Source organism: Heterodontus francisci, chromosome 2 (assembly GCF_036365525.1).
Source record: "Heterodontus francisci isolate sHetFra1 chromosome 2, sHetFra1.hap1, whole genome shotgun sequence".
In the NCBI taxonomy this organism is placed as follows: Eukaryota; Metazoa; Chordata; class Chondrichthyes; order Heterodontiformes; family Heterodontidae; genus Heterodontus; species Heterodontus francisci.
Window position 1 is genome coordinate 40,049,215 of NC_090372.1, and position 15,007 is coordinate 40,064,221.

Below are 15,007 nucleotides of genomic sequence, written 5' to 3' on the forward strand. Positions count from 1 at the left end.
GGTCTGTTACCATCTTCACCTGGTCTTATTGTAACAGGGTTTAATTTTAAACACACTGTGTTTTGAGCTCCCCCTTTGTGAATCCTTGTTCACAACTTTCCAATTGTAAGGCTAAAAAACCATTTCACATAGGCTTTCTCAGGTTTAAAGAAGAAAGATGAAATTTATTAAACCTTAAACTTAAACTCTAATGTGGTTAACGCTACGGAGTTACGACGCACCCACGCTAGCATGCACACGCGATACACACATGCAAATGGGGACAGAAAAGAGCAGAAGAAAAGATAAGTAGTACAGTTTGAGGCAATATCTTGTTACTGTTTCTCGAACTCACTTTAGTCCTTGATTGAAGATATGGTCTTGCATTTGTGGGGGCCCAGTATTCGTCTTAAACCTTGCTCATGTAGGAGACCGTTTCCTCTTTGAGTTTGTGTTTTGACAAAATTCAGTTCCGTGGGAAAGAGAGAGAGGCAGGCAGACAGGAGAGGACATGTTCTCTATGAGCCCATGGCGTTCTGAGTTCAAAATCTGTTTTTCCAGTTTAAAACTCCCCTAGTTGGCCAGCAGGTGGTCACGTGACCGACTGGTTTGACCAGGGGTGTCTCTCTGTATTGGGGCAGGGACTGGCTCCCTTTGTTTCCACATTGTCTGGTACTATGCAAATATCTTTCCAGTTAGGAACTTGCAGTTTTAAGTTTTAATGTTCATGTGGTGAAATAATGTGTGCCCCAGTCTTGGCAGGTGAACAGTTTGTCTGACAATGGATTCTTTTCATAACTTTAGCTGTGAGATGTGTGAATGGAGGATTCCCGCAAGTTTTACTGTCGGGTGTCTCCTGTAATGGAGCGGACATGATCAGCCTGGGGAGCCTTTGAAAACAATTGACCAGCCTGAGAAAGGGATTGGGTTTTCCCTGCTTTTTTTTTTTACTGAGCCTTTAAAGAAAATCAACTTTGCAAGCACCTCAGTGCTTTTTTTTTTAAATGGGGGTTCCTGTACCAAAGGCAGACTGACTCACCTGATCACAGTGCTTGATTTGCAGTCTGTCATTCAGCTCTCTGTCTTCTACAGCTGGAGGTGAGCTTTTTTTTTCTTTACACTCAGTCAGTGTTTCTCTCTTTATAGCTGTAGGTAGTTTTTAAAACTGTTTTCCTTTGGTCTTCAACCTTAGAATCTGTCTGCTCACCACAGCTGCCGCCATGTAATGCATTGTCTGGTGCAACATAAATTAGATGTGTGGAGTTCAGTTGATTGAAGATCTCAAACAGGTTTATTTACAGCTAACAAGTATGTACAGTGCAGAGCTAACTATTTATAGGACCTGCCTATTGGTGTTACAGTTACAGAGTTAATCTGGCAAGTAGTCACGTGATTGCATGTAGCACATTAGCATACTAACATCTTAAAGGGACATCACTCTTAAAGGCAACCACACAACACACTTCACTTGGTACCACTCCCCCACCTTCTCCCTGTAACCCTGCACATGCTTCCTTTTCATAAAACTGTAATCCTGTCTTTTGAATGCTTCAATTAAACCTGCCTCCACCACACTTTCATACAGTGCATTCCAGATCTTAACCACTTGCTGTGTGAGAGTTTTTCCTCATGTCGCTTCTTTTACCAATTTCTTTAAATCTGTGTGTCTCGTTTTCAATCCTTTCATGAGTGGGAACAATTTCTCCCTATCTACTCTGTCCAGACCCCTCATGATTTTGAATACCTCTATCACATCACCTCTCCGCCTTCTCTTCAAGGAAAACAGGCCCAACTTCTCCAATCTATCTTCATTAGTGAAGTTCCTCATCCCTGGAACTATTCTCGTGAATTTTTTCTGCACCCTGTCTAACTCTTTCATTTCTTCCTAAAGTGCAGCACCCAGAACTGGACGCAGAATCCAGCTGAGGCCGAGCTCGTGTTTTAGACAAGTTCGACATAACCTCCTTGTTCTTGTACTTTAAGCCCCTATTAATAAAGCACAGGATACTTTATGCTTTATTAACTGCTCTCTCAACCTGTCCTGCCACCTTCAATGACTTATGCATATATATATATATACACACACCCAGGTCCCTCTGCTCCTGCACCCCCTTTAGAATTGTACCCTTTATTTTATATTGTTTATCCATGTTCTTCCTACCAAGATGAATCACTTCATATTTCTCTGCATTAAACTTCATCTGCCACCTGTCTGCCTATTCCACCAAATTGCCTAAGTTCTTTTGAAGTTCTACACCAGCCTTCTCACAGTTCATAATGCTTCCAAGTTTTGTATCATTCACAAACTTTGAAATTGTGCCCTGTACTCCAAGTTTTGTGTCATGAATACATCTCAGGAAGAGCAAGGGTGCCAACACTGACCCCTGGGGAACTCCACTACAGTGCTTTTCTCCAGCCTGAAAAACATCCACTAACCACTACTTTGTCTCCTGTCATTCAGCCAATTCTGTATCTACCGTCCCATTTATTCCATGAGCTATAACTTTGCTCACATGTCTGTTGTGTGGCGCTGTATCACACGCCTTTTGGAAGTCCATGTACGTCACATCAGCTGCAATGCTCTCATCAACCTCTCTGGTAACCTTTTCAAAACACTCCAGCAAGTCAGTTAACCATGATTTTCCCTTACGAAATCCATGCTGGCTTTCTTTAATTAACCCATGTGACTATTAATTTTGTCCCGAATTACTCTTTTGCGAATTTTCCCCACCACCAAAGTTAAACTTTTTTTTAGTCGTTCATTGGATGTAGGCGTCGCTGGCAAGGCCATCATTTATTGCCCATTCCCAATTACCTTTGAGAAGGTGGTGGTGAGCTGCCTTCTTGAACCGCTACAGTCTATGTGGGATAGGTAAACCCACAGTGCTGTTAGGAAGGGAGCTCCAGGATTTTGACCCAGTAACAGTGAAGGAACACCGATATAGTTCCAAGTCAGGATGGTGTGTGGCTTGGAGGGGAACTTGCAGGTGGTGGTGTTCCCGTGCATTGGTTGCCCTTGTCCTTCTAGATAGTAGAAGTCGCGAGTTTGGAAGGTGCTGTCTAAAGAGCCTTGGTGCTTTACTGCAGTGCATCTTGGAGATGGTACACACTGCGGCCACTGTGCGTCGGTGGTGGAGGGAGTGAATGTTTCTAGATGGGGTGCCAGTCAAGTGGGCTGCTTTGTCCTGGATGGTGTCGAGCTTCTTGAGTGTTGTTGGAGCTGCACCCATCCAGGCAAGTGGAGAGTATTCCATCACACTCCTGACTTGTTCCTTGTAGATGGTGGACAGGCTTTGGGGAGTCAGGAGGTGAGTTACTCACCACAGGATTCCTAGCTCTGACCTTCTCTTGTAGCCATGGTATTTATATGGCTACTCCAGTTCAGTTTCTGGTCAGTGGTAACCCCCAGGATGTTAAGAGTGGGCGATTCGATGATCATAATGTCATTGAATATCAAGGGGAGATGGTTAGATTCTCTCTTGTTGGAAATGGTCATTGCCTGGCACTTGTGTGGTGCGAATGTTACTTGCATTTGTCCTGGCCTGTAGTTGCTGGGCTTATCTTTACACCCTTTTTTGAACAAGGGTGTAATGTTTTCAATTCTCCAATCCTCTGGCACCACCCTCGACTCTAAGGAAGACTGAAAAATTATGGCCAGTGCCTGAGCAATTTCCACTCTCATTTCCCTGAGTGTCTTTGGATGCATCTCATCCGGTCCTGGTGCCTTATCCACTTTAAGTACAGCCAGCCTATCCAATACCTCCCCCTTGTCAATTTTAAACCATTCCAGCGTCTGAATTACCTCCTCTTTCACCATTACCTGGGTCGCATCTTCTTCCTTAGTAAAGACAGATGCCAAGTATTGGTAGGTGGTAGGGGAATTGAGGGAAGGTGGGGATGTGGTAGGAATATGGAATTAATGTCGGATTAGTATAAATGGGTGGTTGATGATCGGCACAGACTCCGTGGGCCGAAGGGCCTGTTTCAGTGCTGTATCTCTTAAAAAAAAATAAAAAAAAATTTTTTAAATATAAATTCTTAAACACTATGAAGATATAAACAACATTTAAAAATAAAGAAATTAGAGTCCTTGCAAATATACAGTCCAATGTTGCTTGAAGTCCTCACAGGATGTTGCTTTTAGGGTGGCGCAGTGGTTAGCACCGCAGCCTCACCGCTCCAGCGACCCGGGTTCAATTCTGGGTACTGCCTGTGTGGAGTTTGCAAGTTCTCCCTGTGTCTGCGTGGGTTTCCTCCGGGTGCTCCGGTTTCCTCCCACATGCCAAAGACTTGCAGGTTGATAGGTAAATTGGCCATTATAAATTGCCCCTCGTATAGGTAGGTGGTAGGGAAATTGAAGGACAGGTGAGGATGTGGTAGGAATATGGGATTAGTGTAGAATTAGTATTAATGGGTGGTTAATGGTCAGCACAGACTCGGTGGGCCGAAGGGCCTGTTTCAGCGCTGTATCTCTAAATCTAAATCTAAAAAAAAAAATCTGAAAGTATTCATTTAATACCTCAGCTGTGCCTGCTGCCTCCAAGGGGAAAAAAATCCCCTTTTGGTCCCTAATCGGCCCTCCTCCTTTTACCACCCTTTTACTATTTATATGTCTATAGAAAACTTTGGGATTCCCTTTTATGTTAACTGCCAGTCTCTTTTTATACTCTCTATTTGCTTCTCTTATTTGTTTTTTTACTTCTCCTCTGAACCTTCCAAATTCAGCCTGGTTCTCAGTAGTATTTTCCACCTGGCATCTGTTGTAAGCACAATTTTTCTTTTTTATCTTAATCTCCACCTCTTTTGTCATCCAGGAAGCTCTGGATTTGTTTACCTTTTCCCTTTGAGGGAACATAGTTTGACTGTGCCTGAACCATCTCATCTTTGAAGGTAGCCCATTATTCAGCTACTGCACTTCCAACAATGCAGCACACCCACAGTACTGCGCTAAATTGTAGTCTAAATTTTGTGCTCAAGCCTTTGAAGTGAGTCAAATAATACTGCTCAAGAAGCCTGACAACTCTTGAAACTTATTTGCAATTGGACTGACAAAGTTACTGGGTGTTAATAGCTCCATTAAAAAAAATAATGTAGAGTTGGTAGCTGTTATCTTGCTAAATGGCTGTTGCCTGAAGAAAATGACGAAGTCTGCATGCCGTGCCATGCAACTTGTTCATGCCTCTCCGCAATCCTCATCCATAGGAGAAGGAGAACAATCATTGCCTTTCTCATTGCTCTACAGGTTCTCTTTTGAGTTGAGGGCTGGACTGTTTGGTAACTGGAGTGCAGTCTTTGTGTAGGAGGAAGAAAATGATGTATGGGTGTACAAAGGGTGAAATTACTTAAGGTAGTTCACAATGAATTACTTTGAAAGTACACTGACAGCTGTGCAGACATTTTGCAACATTCTGTAAAGAGTAAGAGGTAAATGACCACTCTTGTTTTTGATATTGATTGAAAAGGGTTAGGAATGGGAGAATTCCCAGCTCTTCCAGAAATAATTGTTCTGGGATCTTTCTCATCCAGAGGCCAGAGTGTTAGTAATTTAGCAAATTTGACATAGCTCTGTACTTAATCTACAATTAGAAGTATTGGATTTGCTGAATTGCTCCCAATATCCCTTAACATCTGATCTTTGGAGTTCACACTACCTTGCACTGATCTCTTGGATATTCCTTTCCTTCCTTGTGATTTTTGTGGAGTTTTTTGGACAATGGTATCCCATTGAAATGTTAATGGGATCTCTCGACTGGAGATAAAACTTCACATCCCCTACTGGACATGTATTGGATCCAGTGACTCAATGTGTAGATAGTTTGAGTGATACTTGCTTCACGTTGGGCTATAACACTGGCTGTATCTCTTCTCTATACTGTTGAGTATAGTTGAGCGCTGATGACTTTTCTGGGGGTGCGGGGGAGGGGGGGTGTTGGTGATAAAAAGATAAACAGAAGAAAAAGATGGACTAATAAATTTGTGATTTGTGGGAATGATTTTACTTGTGACTGATGGCTGACATAAGGAAATACCTTTTCGTAGTCCGGTGGGGAAATGACAGAACTGGTTTTAATGATGGGGAGCAGACTTCATTGACTAGACCCTGGGTCACAAGTCTGTGATCTTTCAATATGATGGTGGCCCTACGATGACACTTGTTGGGCCATATGTGTTTGATCACTCATGATGGATGACCATTCTGAATGATTTTAGGGTTTTAGGTGTACAAGGAAGCGAGAACCTTCCCCATGTTTTCTTCCCCCCCCCCCCACAACACAGCTGGCCACAATTTCTAACATCTGCTAGGGTTTAGCAAGACATTCTTATCTCTATTGGTAAACTGAGGTCACTGTGAATTCCATGCTCCATTATGACCTTTGCATAAAGTAGATCATCCCCTGAAACCACAGTATACTTCCATTGATTTGTCATTGTATCCAGGTGCCTTTTGGGGTCTCTGCTGCCCCAATTTCTTTAGTGCTCATTATTAATTGCCGAAAGGAAATTATTAAATCACTTTATTTGCAAGGAATTACAAGTATTGTCCGACTCTAAATTTGTTGGGGATGAGCCCAGTACATCTAAGTTGTTAACATGTTGACTGAAAACATGATGGCTGCTTGCTGTCACAGGTTGCAAACTGAATTAGTCTGCTAAATTAAGACATTAGGATAGGGTAGAAATATCAAAGCAGCATTTCAGAAATTGTTTTCAGTTTTCTTTCCTGATTTGTGAAGGGGAAATGTATTTCAAATGTAACATTTGAGCCTTGTAATCTAGTCAGATGTGTGAGTTCAGACAAAATTGCTACTTTGTTGTGGCAATCTGAATTTTTGCTGCTGCAAGTTTGGCCTTCTGTTTACCTTCAATGTATCATTTACGGAGGAAGAGTGCTTTTTTTGGCAAATAAAAAAAAATAAAATAAAATCACTAAATCTTGATCTTGATAATTGCTGTATGCATTGGGTGGCATGAAGACAATGCACAGCAAAGATTGCTATGTTTGAACTACAGACTGGCAAAACTGTTTACTCTGAAGCTATCCTGAGGTGTGGAGTACAGCAGTAACTTAGAAATTATATAAACAGGGTGTTTATATTGAAAGTTTCATATCTGGTGTGGTGATTTAATTAGTGATCTCCTTTCGAAGTATTTGCAAATAAGTAGAAATTTTTTGGTAATCGTTGCTACAATGAGATCACTCCTGAGTAGCAAATGGAGCTTTACTGTGTCCAGTTTTCATTTGTTGAGCTGCAGTGGTTGTAGTTGTGTGGGTGGTTACTAAATATTTTGAGAGAAAATAAACATTCTTGATAAAGGAATGCATATGTTCTGTTTTCGTATAATGCATTGAAGCCCCTGCAAATTTTGATTTGATGTGGCTGGACCAGTCAAAATCAACTAAGATTAGTTTCTTCAGCATACAGATAAGTCCAAAGATTTATGTCGAAATAATCATGAGACTAATAGGTCTAGCCTCATTATTATTTTGGCAATTTTTTGAGCCTATGTGTATGCTAATGAAACTTATTTATTGATGTGCAATTGCTACAGCGACTCAGATGCATGATTAAACCTGGGAGTTAAAAATTTGCTGTTGGAGATGCACCAGTTGCCATTAACTTTGTGAAAACAGCATCTCCCCATCTGCTTCGCCATTCAAATCTTGCATGGTAGATATGAAGTAAACTTGTCACAAAGTTAAGTCACTTTGAGTCTCTTATAACAGTGTGAAAGGTATTAATTACTGCCAGGTAACCTCTCTGGCATTGAAAAATAACTCTTACAAGTGTAGTGTGTCTCTCCAGGTTTTAATTGTTTAAGATGCTAAAATAATCTTTTTCCAACTTTTTCTCTCTCCCTCTCAATCCAAACTTTCTTTCCCTCTCTTTCACTTTCTGTACCTGAATTCACCATTCTAACTTGCACTTCCATTTTGGACCTTGTTCTGTTAATTTCAGAATTCTTCATTGGTTATGGGCATTGGCAGTTACTTGTCCTGTTTACTCAGATCCCAAATGCCCTTACGCACTTCCAGCGACTTGCAGGGCAAAATATCACGAACATTAAATAGTCAAGGGCACTGTTAGTTGGTTAGTTACAGGGATTTTTGGGCCAGAAGCAAGAGGAAAACATGGAGCTTTGACTGACTTTTGCTTTTAATTGTTAAAGTACTGTTTAGATTTTTAATGGACATGGATCAGCTTTGAATGAACTTTCCAAGTGGCTAAGCTGAGCCTCAGGTGCTTCAGAAATGTTATATGTAATGCAGCAGTGCTGGGCATCCATATAGACCTAGTTGACTATCCAGTGATAGACTTTGTTTTTCATATAACTTTGTTTAATCCGAGACCTTTTCACCAACCCCGCCCCCTCCCCAACTCCTTTTTTGCTTTTATGGAGCCTCTCACTTTTCAGTTCTCTTCTTGAAGTGGAGATGACTTTGCAGTGGCTGTCAGCAAGTGATTGACCACCAAAGTGTGTAGACCACTTTTTCTCCTTTTTTGGTCAGCCCCATCTCCCTTTCCCAGAATATGGTGCACAGACTTTGTTTGGCAAAACTTGTGAATTTTATAAACAGACTTGCACAAAAGCTATAAAGCTTTGAGGTCTTCCAAACTGCCTCTTTTCTTTTTTCCCCTGTACCCTGGAAACATCAAAAAACTAGGTTGAATTACCTTCAGGAGCGGAGAGCAGTCAGACCTGTGTGGAAAGAAACAGAACCTGGAGCAGATAAATCCAGCGCGAGGCTCGGGGCCTTCACTTGCCTTCAGGAGCGGAGAGCAGTCGGACCTGTGTGGAAACACTGAGAACCGGGAGCGGATAAATCCAGCACGAGGCTCGGGAACTTCACTTACCTGCAGGAGCAGAGAGCTGTTGGACCTGTGTGGAAACAACCAGAACCGGGAGCGGATAAATCCAGTGCCGGGCTCGGGGCTTTCACTTACCTTCAGGAGCGGAGAGCAGTCGGACCTCTTCCAGCGTGCCGGAGTTTTCAACGAAAGAAAAAAAAACAACAGTGACATCACAGGAAAGCTACAAGGTGATTGGTTAGTGAGTCACTGCTGTTAGGGGATAGCTCTAAATAGCTGGGTAAGTATCTAAGGTAAGAAAGGTTTACAGTTTATTTCATATATAGTAAGTAGTTTTTTTTTAGGGAGTTCTGCAGTAACGAGGACCAGGGAAGAAGGGCACTAGAGTAATTTATATTATTTGATATTAAGATCCTCCAAAAAGTTTAATTTAAAAGGTTAAGTTATGGCAGGAGAGCTCAAAGCCGTGGTGTGCTCCTCATGCTCCATGTTGGAAGCTGGGGACATTTCCAGTGCCTGGGACCGGCATGCGTTCAGGAAGTATCTCCAGCTGCAGCTCCTGGAAGCCTGGGTTTCGGAGCTGGAGCGGCAGCTGGGGACACTGTGGAGCATCCATGAGGCGGAGAGTATTGTGGATAGCACGTATAGAGAGGTGGTCACACCACAGGCTCAGACCCCACAGGCAGGAAGGGAATGGGTGACCACCAGACAGAGCAAGAGGACGAGGCAGGCACTGGAGAACAATGGTAGAATCGGACAGAGTCAGCATGGATTTACGAAAGGGAAATCATGCTGGACAAATCTACTGGAATTCTTCGAGGATGTAACTAGTAGAGTTGATGAGGGGGAGCCAGTGGATGTGGTTTATTTGGACTTTCAGAAGGCTTTCGACAAAGTCCCACATAAGAGATTAGCATGTAAAATTAAAGCGCATGGGATTGGGGGTAGTTTATTGCGATGGGCAGAAATTTGGTTGGCAGACCGGAAACAAAGAGTAGGGATAAATGGATCTTTTTCCGAATGGCAGGCAGTGACTAGTGGGTTACCACAGGGATCGGTGCTAGGACCCCAGCTATTCACAATATATATTAATGATTTAGATGAGGGAACTAAATGTAATATCTCCAAATTTGCAGATGACACAAAACTGGGTGGGAGGGTGAGTTGTGAGGTGGATGCAGAGAGGCTTCAGGGTGATTTGGACAAGTTGAGTGAGTGGGCTAATGCATGGCAGATGCAGTATAATGTGGATAAATGTGAGGTTATCCACTTTGGTAGCAAAAACAGGAAGGCAGATTATTATCTGAACGGCTTTAAACTGAGAGAGGGGAATATGCAGTGAGACCTGGGTGTTCTCGTACACCAGTCGCTGAAGGTAAGCACGCAGGTGCAACAGGTGGTAAAAAAGGCAAATGGTATGTTCACTTTCATAGCGAGAGGATTAGAGTACAGGAGCAGGGATGTCGAGCTGCAATTATACAGGGCCTTGGTGAGGCCACACCTGGAATATTGTGTGCAGTTTTGGTCTCCTTATCTGACGAAGGATGTTCTTGCTATAGAGGGAGTGCAGCGAAGGTTTACCAGACTGATTCTCGGGATGGCAGGACTGGGGCATGAGGAGAGATTGAGTCGGTTAGGATTATGTTCGCTTAGAGTTCAGAAGAGTGAAGGGGGATCTCATAGAAACCTATAAAATTCTAACAGGACTTGACAGGGTAGATGCAGGAAGGATGTTCCCGATGGTGGGGGAGTCCAGAACCAAGGGTCATCGTCTAAGGATACAGGTAAACCTTTCAGGACTGAGATGAGAAATTTCTTCACCCAGAGAGTGGTGAGCCTGTGGAATTCACTACCACAGAAAGCAGTTGAGGCCAAAATATTGTATGTTTTCAAGAAGGAGTTAGATATAGCTGTTGGGTCTAAAGGGATCAAAGGGTATGGGACGAAAGCGGGAACAGGTTACTGAGTTGGCTGATCAGCCATGATCATAATAAATGGCGGAGCAGGCTCGAAGGGACAAATGGCCTACTCCTGCTCCTATTTTCTATGTTTCTATGTGATGCTCAAGCAAGGCAATTGATGCACAATGACTGGTGAGATCAAATTCTGTATCTATTTACATGTGATTGAAAATTTTTTACTGGTGTTTTGGAAATTGTATGCCATAATTTTGCCCCTTTTTGATTTTAAAAAAGCGTAAATCATTGTCCATGAGCATAATCATCAATTTGTGGAGGGAAATGTTTTCAAGTTGGAACAGTTGGTAAAGCTTGATTCTTGTGCAAAAATGTTCCAAAATAATTATTAGCTATTAATTTCTGAGATCTGCATTGTTCCTGCATCGAAATGAGATTAATGTTTTCATGTTTTAACTAAAATAATTTTCTTTCTTAGGAGTCGACACACCCTGAAAGTTAGAGAGCATAAAGTGTTGGGCCCCTATGTAGATGGCTTGTCACAGCTGGCTGTTACTTGTTTTGAGGTAAGTGTATGCATTTTTGGCCTGAATATTAAATGATTCATGTTTGAGTTTAAACAGCGTCAGCATTTCAGTTAATAAAAACAGTTATAGTCATGGCTAGTGCTCCCTTTGCGGTTTATAAATTTTCAAAGGAAGGATCTTAGTTGAAGTATGCACCACATATGCTAGGATTTTCAGTGCAAATAATTGGCTCTGTACAAAGAGTTAACAAGTCTGTATGTTCACAAACACCTCAATATTGAGATTGAAGAATTTGTCCAGTTGCATGATATCTTTCGGGTTTGTTGTCTTAATGTCTAATATTTGCTTAAAAAGCTAATTTAATTCTCAGACTCTTTTGTATTTTAATATATCCTTTATAAATGCTTCTAGCCTAGCTAAGTGTGAGCAATTACATTTTGCTAAAAAAAAATAAGGAGGTTGCATATTACTTGGAAAATGAGAATCTAAATGGGCTAGAGGAGAAAAGGGATCTGGGAGAACAAATGTACCAATCACTAAAACTTGTGACACAGATCAATAAGGTCATAACAAAAGAAAACCAAGCACTAGGGTTTATTTCTAGAGGTTTGCAAAGTAGCGAAGTTATGCTAAACTTGTGCTAAACCTTGGTTAGGTCACATTTAGAGTACTGTGTACCGTTCTGGTTGCCATATTATATAAAGAATATAGAGACACGAGAGGGTGTAAAAAGGATTTACAAGGATGATACCAGAACTGCATGATTATATCCATCAGCAAAGGGTGAACAAGTTGGGTTGCTTTTCTCTTGAAAAGAGAAGGCTGAGGGATGAACTAATAGAGGTCTTAAAAATTTTGAAAGATTTTTGATAGCTTACGCATGCAGTGTTTCTACCTGTGAGGAAGAGCATAACTAGCAGCCACCCATATAAGATAGGCACCAAGAAATCAAATAGGGAATTCAAAAGAAACCTCTTTACCCAGGGAGTGTTAAGAATGTGGAAGTCACTCCCATGAGGATTCATTGAGGTGAGACGTAGAGATGTATTTAAGGGGAAGCTAGATAAGTATATGTAGGAGAAGGGAATGGAGGGTTATTTTGATTGAGTTGGAAGAGGAAGGATGGGAGGAGGCTCGAGTGGAGCATAAAATATGGCATGGAGTGGTTCGTCCAAATGGCGCCTCTCTCTGCTACATATTTTATGTAATTTTATAAAGTGTTTATGGGTGTTATTTATAATGGATTTGGGTTGTATTGGAAGCAACAAGAATCTGAAAGGCTTTATGTTGGTCCTTGTTAGAGTTTCAGCCTAGATATGAAGTGGTGACATGAGCAGCTACTTGCAAAACACAACTGTGCCAAGATATTGGGCTTGGTTCAGAAATGCTGATCAGTACATAGTGATTTGTTTCAAAATTCATGTCTCCAGGCTTTTTGCCAGATGTGGATTAATGCCATTTTGCCTAATTATAATGCAGACAAATGATCTCGTTAAGTTTTTTTCGTCCACCTTTTGAGTTTGAACTATGTTGAAGTTGAAAATTCATTTAAGGTTCATTGTTTGAGGAACACAAATTTGATCACTTATCACTACAGATTTTTAAAGTATTAAAAAAGCAAAAAAAAAAACCTGAACAAGTGACATGCTTTCAGGCATCTCTATACTGCTGTGTAACCAGCCTTTAACATGCAAACAGACTGGTATGATTCTTCCTCTGATTAGTTTTTTTTCCTCTTCTGTGTAAATGCCTGGCCTTTGGTAGGTGTTCCCACATAACATAATTGAGAAAGAAAACGTATGTGCGAGATGATTGGATGAAAGCACATCCTATTGTACTGTAATAAAAGCAAAATACTGCGGATGCTGGAAATCTGAAATAAAAACAAGAAATGCTGGAACCACTCAGCAGGTCTGGCAGCATCTGTGAAAAGAGAAGCAGAGTTAACGTTTCGGGTCAGTGACCCTTCTTCGGCAGTGACCCTTCCGAAGACCTGAAACGTTAACTCTGCTTCTCTTTTCACAGATGCTGCCAGACCTGCTGAGTGGTTCCAGCATTTCTTGTTTTTATTCCTATTGTACTGTGTTGCCATAGATTTGATGCCTTTACCACTGTGTCACTTAAAAGTATGATCTACATTGCTATGATCTGTTACGCTGATCACTAATTTCTGAAGAACTTTCAACAACAACTACTTGGATTTATATAACACCTTTAACATAGTAAAACATCCTAAAGTGTTGCACAGGAACATTATCAAACAAAATTTAATATCGAGTCACATGTGATATTAGGACAGGTGACCAAAAGATTGGTCAGAATTAGTATTAAGGAGGAGCGAGAGGTAAAGTGATTTAGGAAACAAATTCCCTAAGCAGCTAAAGGCACGATTGCTAATGATGAAGTAATTAAGATTAGGAATGTGCAAGCAGCCAGAAAACAACTGTGCTCTTTTTTTTTAACACAATTTCCCAAAGGTTATCTCTTAATCCTGCGTTTTCCTGTTGCTGGGCACTGAATAATCTTACCTGTTTTTATGGTGGTGCCCTTAAAATGTGTTGAGTATTTTTTAACAGATGGACTTACTTTGTCCATCCTGGTTCTCAGCTGTTCAGCCCCTTTAGGTAAGGGAGCCTATTCCCAGGGTTTAGTAAGACCAACTCCATTGAACAAATCCACCTGTTTATTTTTTTTAGTTTAAAAGAAAAGTTTTTTTTTTTGCTAAACTGTGAACTGAGAATGTGCATGAAGTTTGCAAAGGTGTCATTTGTTCAAAGTTTGTGATGGATTGTAAATGTTTTAAGTGACCTTGTGAGATTCAACCAGTCCACTCCAGTGTTTTGCTGGTTGTGGCAGCGATAATGCTGTGTGTATCTGAGCATAGCTGCCTTTCTCCAGTAGTGATTCTGCACGCACATTACAGAGATTCTTCACCCTGTAGTTTTCTGTCCATTTCATAAAGACAGTCTTGCATTTATATCACACCTTTCATGATCTTGGGACATCCTAAAGCACATTACAGCCAATGAAACACTTTTAAAGTATAGTCGCTGTTGTAATATAGGAAATGCAGCAGCCAATTTGCGCACAAGCTCCCACAAACAGTAATGTGATCACGACCAAATTATGTTTTGTGAAGTTGATTGAAGGATAAGTATTGGCATGTTACATGAATTAACAGCAAGAAGGGGTGGTACAGTTGCATCTAAATTATCTATTTAGACTGAACTGTGCCTTGTGACTTTCAACAGTAAAATTTATTAAAAGTATTGTGTGTCAGGCAAAATAGCACCATGTTAAAGGGAATTTTATTGGTATTTGTTGTAACAGAAAAGAACCAGGTAGGGTTTATTTATGGCCCCAAAACAGAAGCCCAGACAGAAAAGCTCTTCTTGCTATTATAACATTACAATTGTCTGTAATTATATCATAATCCAAGCGCATTGCCTAAAAATGGAGATTATAATGAGTTTAGTTTTGTGTACCCTATTATTTCAACTGTAATTACAGTGCAGATTGTAGGAGTTGTATATACCTTGTCTGAAGAACTAAATTATATGTTTGGCATTGAATTGTACTGTGCTTTGTATGTATGTGCATGTTTATATATTTATGTGGGAGCATACGTACACATTAATGCAGTACATTCTCATCTTGGGCTCCTATATAATGAATGTCTTTTGTTAATGTAAATTTGTTGAATGCACTCCTTTCATGCAATAATATTTTCGCTGTTGAATGGCATAAGACTAGTTATGCTTGCCCCCCCACCCCC

At 41.0% G+C, this 15,007-nt stretch overlaps 1 protein-coding gene across 6 annotated transcripts in view; it reads left to right on the top strand.

Annotated features, from left to right (window-relative positions):
- kif13a (kinesin family member 13A) overlaps positions 1 to 15,007 on the top strand; it is a 366,399-nt gene that overhangs the window by 220,598 nt on the left and 130,794 nt on the right. For all 6 annotated transcript variants that reach the window (XM_068057158.1, XM_068057185.1, XM_068057194.1 and 3 more), the window contains exon 7: positions 11,184 to 11,271. In XM_068057158.1, the coding sequence (XP_067913259.1) occupies positions 11,184 to 11,271 (88 nt within the window). The remainder of the gene's footprint in view (positions 1 to 11,183; positions 11,272 to 15,007) is intronic.